At 37.1% G+C, this 7294-nt stretch overlaps 1 protein-coding gene across 1 annotated transcript; it reads right to left on the reverse strand.

Annotated features, from left to right (window-relative positions):
- Positions 1 to 399: 399 nt before the first annotated feature.
- Positions 400 to 5385, reverse strand: LOC132699764 (sialin-like). Its single transcript, XM_060666646.1, has 8 exons — positions 4913 to 5385; positions 2428 to 2627; positions 2126 to 2362; positions 1683 to 1988; positions 1484 to 1627; positions 1092 to 1227; positions 799 to 1040; positions 400 to 743 (listed from the first exon to the last, which is right to left on the reverse strand). Exons 1-8 carry the CDS (start codon positions 4914 to 4916, stop codon positions 531 to 533), a joined length of 1482 nt encoding a protein of 493 aa, XP_060522629.1. The 5' UTR covers positions 4917 to 5385; the 3' UTR covers positions 400 to 530.
- Between the last annotated feature and the right edge of the window lie 1909 nt (positions 5386 to 7294).

Genomic DNA, 7294 nt, shown 5'->3' on the forward strand with positions numbered 1-7294 from the left:
GATTTTTTTTTCAATAATTCATTGAAAGTGAAACATTAAATCGTTTTTTTTTTATCAAAAATAGTTCATTTTATCGATATTAAGTAAGTATACATTTTTTCATTAAACCCTCGAGCTTTCTAAAAATATTTTTTTAAAGTCTTTATCATACAGGGCGTCATGCCTTTAGGTGTACAACAGTGATGCAACTTATTCCATTATGTTTCAAGAATACTATTTTGTTTTGTTATTAGTTCCCTATTCCTTAAATAATCTAAAAGTTGTTCGTGGAGGAGGTAATAAAAATACTTTTCTCAAATTATAATAAAATTACTCAATAAATAATTGAACAACTTTTAAAAATTTAAAATAAAGCAGTCATCTATACAAAACAAACTAAACCAAAACGGTACTATGGGGGACATAAATAGAATTTTTTGAAAATATTTTTATTGTCTTATATTTATAAACAGTCTTAGCCAGATGCTACGACCAAAGCTTGGTCTTGTGTTGTACATTTAAACTTATGTTAAGCGGTCAATCACAAAAATTTAGCGATTTAAATGCACGTTGTCACTGGTCTCTTTTTGGTCTTTGGGGTGCATATCTTTCAGCGCTACCATTTCTTCGTCCATTTTCTCGTCGCCTTTCTTTTCGTTCCAGGGTTGAATATCGGAAGTTCCGAATAGTATAAAGAATAGGCCGCATGCTACGTACACACTTCCGCCGATGATGAAGTTTTGAGACCATTCGTGTATGCCATTCTTGAAAAGATATTCTTCTTGAACATGATTTTACCCGAGACGGCGACTAACTTACATTATCCTTCATAAGGGCTCCGGTAACGGCGGGAGTTATGAACCCAGTGGTACCTCCAATCAAGCTTATGATTCCAAACAATGTACCAGCGAAATTAGGAGACAAGTCTTGAGCGTTTTGCAGATTCGTAACTACTGCGGCTCCGTTTATCGACATGCTCAGTATCAGGATCAACACGGCGCCTACGTGATTACACTTGACCAGAGTCATACACATCAGAAGTATCCCAGGAATGATGTGAGCTGGAACAAAAACCACTTATTCGCTGGAAGCGACAGAAGGGCGGTACTTACAAAAGAGTATAAAAGATTTTCGAGTTAGTGTCGTGCTCATCAACTTCTTGGACTTGATCAGATCACTAACGTATCCGTAACCTATACCCATGAAGAGTCTGAGAAGGTGAGGTAGCGAAGCTAGTCCACCAGATGCCTGGATAAAATGTCACACTTACATAAATATATATCTTATTCCTTTAAAACTTCAAAACTAATCATTTTCCATGAACCTAAGAAAATAATTTGCTATTGATCATTGAGGAAGTATTTCTTAGCAGTCCACTCCAATATATAAAATTTTTATATAAAATGCTGTAAAATATAATGATTTGTTTTGGAAATTGAAAATATATTGAATGGAACGTAAAAAGGAGGTCATTATAAATTAACCTAGGTATTAAAAAACTCACCCTGATATTGAACCCAACAACCTCGACCATGAATTTCGGCACTCCCGTTATTTGCAGATACAGCCCCCATAGATTACCAAAATGGCAGACACATAGAGCCCAGAACGGCAGCGAGGTGAATATTTTCAGGTATGGAGGCACAGCCTGTAGTAGTGCAAGCTGTTTTAAGTACTCAAACGTCAAGATACAAACGTGTTACTTTTTCTTTCGAGACTGTTTTCGCCTGCGACGATTTGATGAACTGTTTTTCCTCCTCGCTTATCCATCTGTGGTCGTCCGGACTGTCTGCGGCGACGAGCCAGAACACGGCACAGAAAACTCCGATCTGAACGGTCAAAAAATGGAATCCCCAGTCCCATCCGGCAGCAGCCGTAATTGCTCCCACCAGAGTCCACGAAAGGCAGGTGCCCAAGGTGTTTCCCATCAAGGCGCTAACGAACTTGCCTCGTTCGGCTGGAGGGGCCCATCGGGAGATCAAACAATGACACGCGGGGTAGACTGCACCCTAAAGAAACACGAACAAATCTAAAAGCTGTTTAGTTAGTTGTGGAAGCACATAAAACTAAATTCCTGAACGATGAAAGGGCTAGTTGTACTTCCTAGGGAGAACAGGGTCCTTCAAGTTAGTTTTTAGTTACTTACGGCCATCAATCCCACCATAAATCTACAGAAGATCAACGCACCAAAGTTCCACTGGGCTGCCCAAACGCACAACGAATTGAATATAGCTGTGATGAGTTGAGAGTATAGGATCGTATTGAAGGGACCCAACCATTCGGCAATGAAACCTCCCGGTGCGCTGGAGATTACGTATCCCCAAAAATAGGAACCCAGAATGAATCCCTGGATATGTTCGTCCCAATCGTATCGTGGTCCATACTGTTATGCATCCAATACATTATTAAACTAAAGCTAATAATAATAAATTAGTATAATGAACATACATTTGCTAGTTGCTTAAAGGTCTGGTTTTTTCCTGCATCCAATGTACCGTTGCGCTTGCATTCGGGAATAGGGTTCGATTTGGACCGGGCCACCATCGATGTGATGCTGATGGACATGTTGCTCCTTGTGGTGTAGGTGATGTAGGCTGATGCGAATACCATCACCGCGATCCAGAATCGTATTGGAATCTTCGGTAACCCTTTGAAACAATGGGTGGAAGGAATATCTAATTGTAACTTCTATCTATCTATACCAGTTTTGTAATCGGATGGCCTTTATCTTGTATTCTTCATAAGTTGAACAATTAAAGGTAACATCACATACTTTTTATAAACCTTCTGGATTGCTCCTGAGTCGCTTTTGGCTGAGTCGAAATTGCTGACGTTTCGCCAATCATCCTCTTGGCTTCTTCAGAGCTTGACTGAAACGGGCTCGCATTTTACTCTGTACTGCTTATGTGTTGTATGATGGGGGCGGAGCTAAATGAGGGGCATAACCACCGTCTCGGATGACTGATTCTCATATTGGTGACGATAGAGACCTGAGTCGCGGTTAAGATCGTGATTGTGTTCGGTAACAGCTGATGAGTTTATTTGTCTTAGTCATAAGGCTCTTTCGTTTTCTTTGAGCCTAGTTGATATTTTTCGTCCGATTTCTCCAATGCATTTTTTGCCGCATATGTATGGAATGCTGTAAACTCCTGGCATCTCAAATACAATTTTACCTTTGACGGACCGAAGATGTTGAGAGATTTTTGGACAAGTGGTAAATCTGGTTTTGACGTTATACTTCTTTAGAACTTTTGATATGTGGTCAGTGATATTTTGAATGTAAGGAAGGACCACAGTGGCAAGTGGAGGATTGTTTATGCTCCTCGTTTAGCTCCACCCCCCTCGAAAAATATATAACCAGGTACAGAGTAAAATGCGAGCCAGTTTCATTCAAGCTCTGAAGAAGCCAACAGTCGAAACGTCAGCAAGTTCGACTGAGCAAAAACCGACCCAGGAGGAATCCAAAAGTTTTGTAAAAAGTATTAAAGTAGCCTGTAGACGTTTCTTTGAAAAATTAAAGGTAATATCAATCGACCAGAAATACACAAGGGCAAGTAGGTAAGTATGCAGTACATATAGTACATAGTACGTGTTTTGCGATGTTCACCTACATAGTTGTTGGTAATTTTGTGATTTGAATTTTTAATGAAAAAAGCTATTGTAAAAGTTATTTTCTTGCTCAATGAGTGGACAGATAAGTGGATGCTCATTCATAATTTCTACGGGCGAAGAGCATAAACTTCATTTAGGTGCGTTATCTGCTGGATTTTCGAACGGAACGACTTATCTGATCTCGTATGATTTCATCCTTGATGATGATGGGAATTCGGAAAATATTGTATATTATTTTTTAATTAATTGTGGGTCATGGGATTAGGCAGTAATATATATGTAATAAATATTTTTTAATGCAGGTTGGATTTTATCCGCCAAGATAAAATTTAGAAGAATAAGAAATGCGCCTTGTGAACGGCAAAATGAACATCTGGTCGTACCATCAATGACATATTTACTGTTATTGACCTCGGACACTTATTTATTTATCTTTTGGAATCTCGTAAATGCATAGTATTTGATCAAGTTAAGATAGGGTTGTTTCGCTTAGTTAATTAAGTGGTCGACAATATGATGGCCAAGGCATTAATTAGAAAAGACACTTGTTTGTCCCTTAACTTGTAACCTGTAGCATCGCTATGGTACAGGGTGTGGTTGCGGTTAATTAAAATAAAAATGAAAAATGGAATTAATTATATCTACTAGATTTTGTATCGATGTCGTTCCACTTTAACTTGATTATCAACGCAAATTGCAACATATCCAGTACAAATACCACACACGGAGATTAGAATTATAGTGTTGATCTTACGGTTCGTAAGCACGAGTCGTCAAATAAGCAAATATTGCGCAAAACCTAAGCAAAGATAAGTCTTTAAATCGCACTTATAGAAAAATCAATCCTGGAGGAGTCAAATAAAGAAAAACATTCCTTAAAAATTCCAAGCTATCCGCGATCTCTGTTCCATAAAAGTTTCGAATAAAATTTTCTACTAACGATTCAACAACGATATTTTACTTTAAGTTTCCTGACATTCGCAGGTTCTCCAACCAAATTTAGAGTTACTGATTTGAAATATGTATATTTATAAACAAAAAATGTTTGCTCTGTCTTTTGGTTTCGGATTAAGGGCGTGGGATAAAGGTAGAGGAGTCTGGGGCGTCGGTGACATTGACAAGCATTGACCTTGAGTTGATTGACCTTTACTATTAAGAATAATTGAAGGCAGCTCGCGAGGAAGTAAATTTAATTAGAAATTCAATACCTACATGTGATGACGTATGTTGACGACCTCAAGGCGTTGATATGCGTTTGAATCGGACTGTTTTTACCCGATGCAATTGCATGGCGACTATGCAAGGTCGGATATTTACGTACCCATTTTTCCTTTAGTAGACGTCTATCCTACGGGGTCTGAAATCTCTTCGGGGGAATTCTATTCAGTATAAACTCCACTTTGGGTCACATGCCAAAACGAAAACCGGCAATTTTCAAATAATCGCGCGAATTCACAAACTCGGACTATCGCAAAATCGGCTCCGAATTTAGCACTACATTCCAGAAATATAATACGAAAATAAATATTATCGCTTCAAATTTGGCATTGATCGGTGTTCCTTGTCCTGCACATCGAATGCGTCAACGTTAACACGCGTATCGCTAATAATAACAATAAACAAATTTCCGTTTAAGGTCACATCGAAACGCGTCCATTAATTAAATATGCACGTGTTAAATATAGACACAGTTTTCACTGTCGTGTGTTAGCTCTGATCGATCGAAGTCTGTGACTACCTACGAAGCGGCTTTTCTATACGGCACCAACTTCTGCCTGACTGGTTGGTTTAAAAGGAAACGCAGCTGGCGTCGCTCGTATTATAGGGGACTCCGTTTTATACAGGATGTTTCGACCAACACCACGATAACGCGCGCACATGACGCGGTTAATTCGTTATTTGTTGAAATTTATTACGAGATTAGTATTTGATCTCCTCGTTTGCGGATCATTGACTACGAACTCTTTATCTACGACGGTGAATTTCAAACCGAAATTTCATACGCTTTGTTTACTTTTTAAATGTGATAGTATTGATAGTAATATACGAGCCCTAACAACTCTTCGTTATGTACGTTGGAACAACATTTTTTATATATTTTGTGTTGATTACTATTTAATTAATGCCGACAAATTAATTTTGGAATAAAAGAGATTTTTAACAAATTAAAGTAAAAACTAAATAGCTGTACGGCCGCCCTTGACTCGGATAACAGTCTGAACTCTTTAAGGTATTGTACTAACTAGGCCTTTCCAGAATGCCGGGGTGCAGCTGGGGTGAAACTATTCCATATTTCTTGCAATTAACGCGTAGTTGTGAGGGTGTTTTTTGAGACATTATGCCAAAGTGTCTCTATTGAATTATGATCCGGACTGCCAGAGGGGTGTGTCAACACTTTCCATTGTATCGATTTTTGGTAGACTTAGCAGTACAGCGCGTGGTGTCGTCCTGTTAATAAAATCTTAGGATCGATATAATTTTACTGGATTTGGTACAATGGTACAATCAAGAAATAATAATAAAAGAAAAAACGTGGTGATTTTCAATTTCTTCCTATAGACAATAGTAGAGAGGACCTAATAAAAACGGAAATATATTGTCGAACCAATATAATGCCACCCTCCATAGTTAGTTGTGGTTCTTAATGTTCTATCCTATAATAACCACAGGTTCAAAGTTTTATTGGCATCGACTTTCAACACGGTGTAGTCGGACACAAACTATACTTTTTAAAGAAGTTTTTGGCAATATGAGAGCTTTAACCAAGTTATCGTTGCATAGGTATAAGGAACAATGAAAGAACAAATATACTAACCACAAATGTTTATTAGGTGCGCGAATAGAAAAATTATAGATTTGCAATAATGCTGAGGTGACAGTAATTTTAAAAACTCACAATAAGCTTAAGTTTAAATCACCACCAAAAGCAATTAGAAAATTGTTTTTTGTTATTGAGAATGGATATTTTATATACAAGTTTAAATTAAAACTTTAGATTCGTTTCAATTGTTAATGCATGATGTGTTTATTGCTTAAACTACTAAGCAGCACTATTTGTCTAATCTATAAGCGACTTCTTTACCCTTACCCGAAAATTCGGGTCGTCGAACTTGGTAGGTAGTCAAAAGTAGCGACCCTTTTATTTGAAAAATGTTGTATAAGGGCTGCGTTTTTAAAGAACCAAGTAAGTATGGTAACCTTACTGTTTAAGAAATAAATATAGGGATAATAGAGATAATAAAACAATTAAAAAATGATCGACTGAACTAACGGAAAGAATTCGATTAATATGACTTGAATATTATTATCGAACCAAAATATAAACAAAAGTATAAAGCCTATTTCAATGCACCTTTGCGTGATATTTAAGGTAAGTACTATAGGAGATTTTTAGATATATTTGTTTGAAGACATATAAATAATAAATAACAAGATATTAATGATTTTATCATTAATTATGTTGATAGCTGGGGTAGATATCGAGTAGACGAGTCAAAATAATTATTTCTCAATATTTGCGTGATCAGTCAGATATGTGAAAACATCTTTCTGCGTATCTCATTAAATAAAATAAAGTTAAATGTGGCCCACTTCCTTTTTTAGTTTAATTATCTCGCAACAAAATTTTAACTACTTTACTGACCTTTGGCCGGTCCATTTGTTATGCGTATCTTGGATATTGTATATCCAGGGCGATCGAGAG

This window comes from Cylas formicarius, unplaced genomic scaffold (assembly GCF_029955315.1).
Source record: "Cylas formicarius isolate icCylForm1 unplaced genomic scaffold, icCylForm1.1 PGA_scaffold_3__17_contigs__length_32017465, whole genome shotgun sequence".
Classification (NCBI taxonomy): domain Eukaryota; kingdom Metazoa; phylum Arthropoda; class Insecta; order Coleoptera; family Brentidae; genus Cylas; species Cylas formicarius.

Excerpts from the sequence above, each read along its gene's own strand:
- LOC132699764 (XM_060666646.1), bottom strand. Across the intron at positions 1,989-2,125 it reads TTATGGTGGGATTGATGGCC|GGTGCAGTCTACCCCGCGTG; the intron begins GTAAGTAACTAA and ends GTGTTTCTTTAG. Across the intron at positions 1,041-1,091 it reads AAAATCTTTTATACTCTTTT|CTCACATCATTCCTGGGATA; the intron begins GTAAGTACCGCC and ends TTTTTGTTCCAG.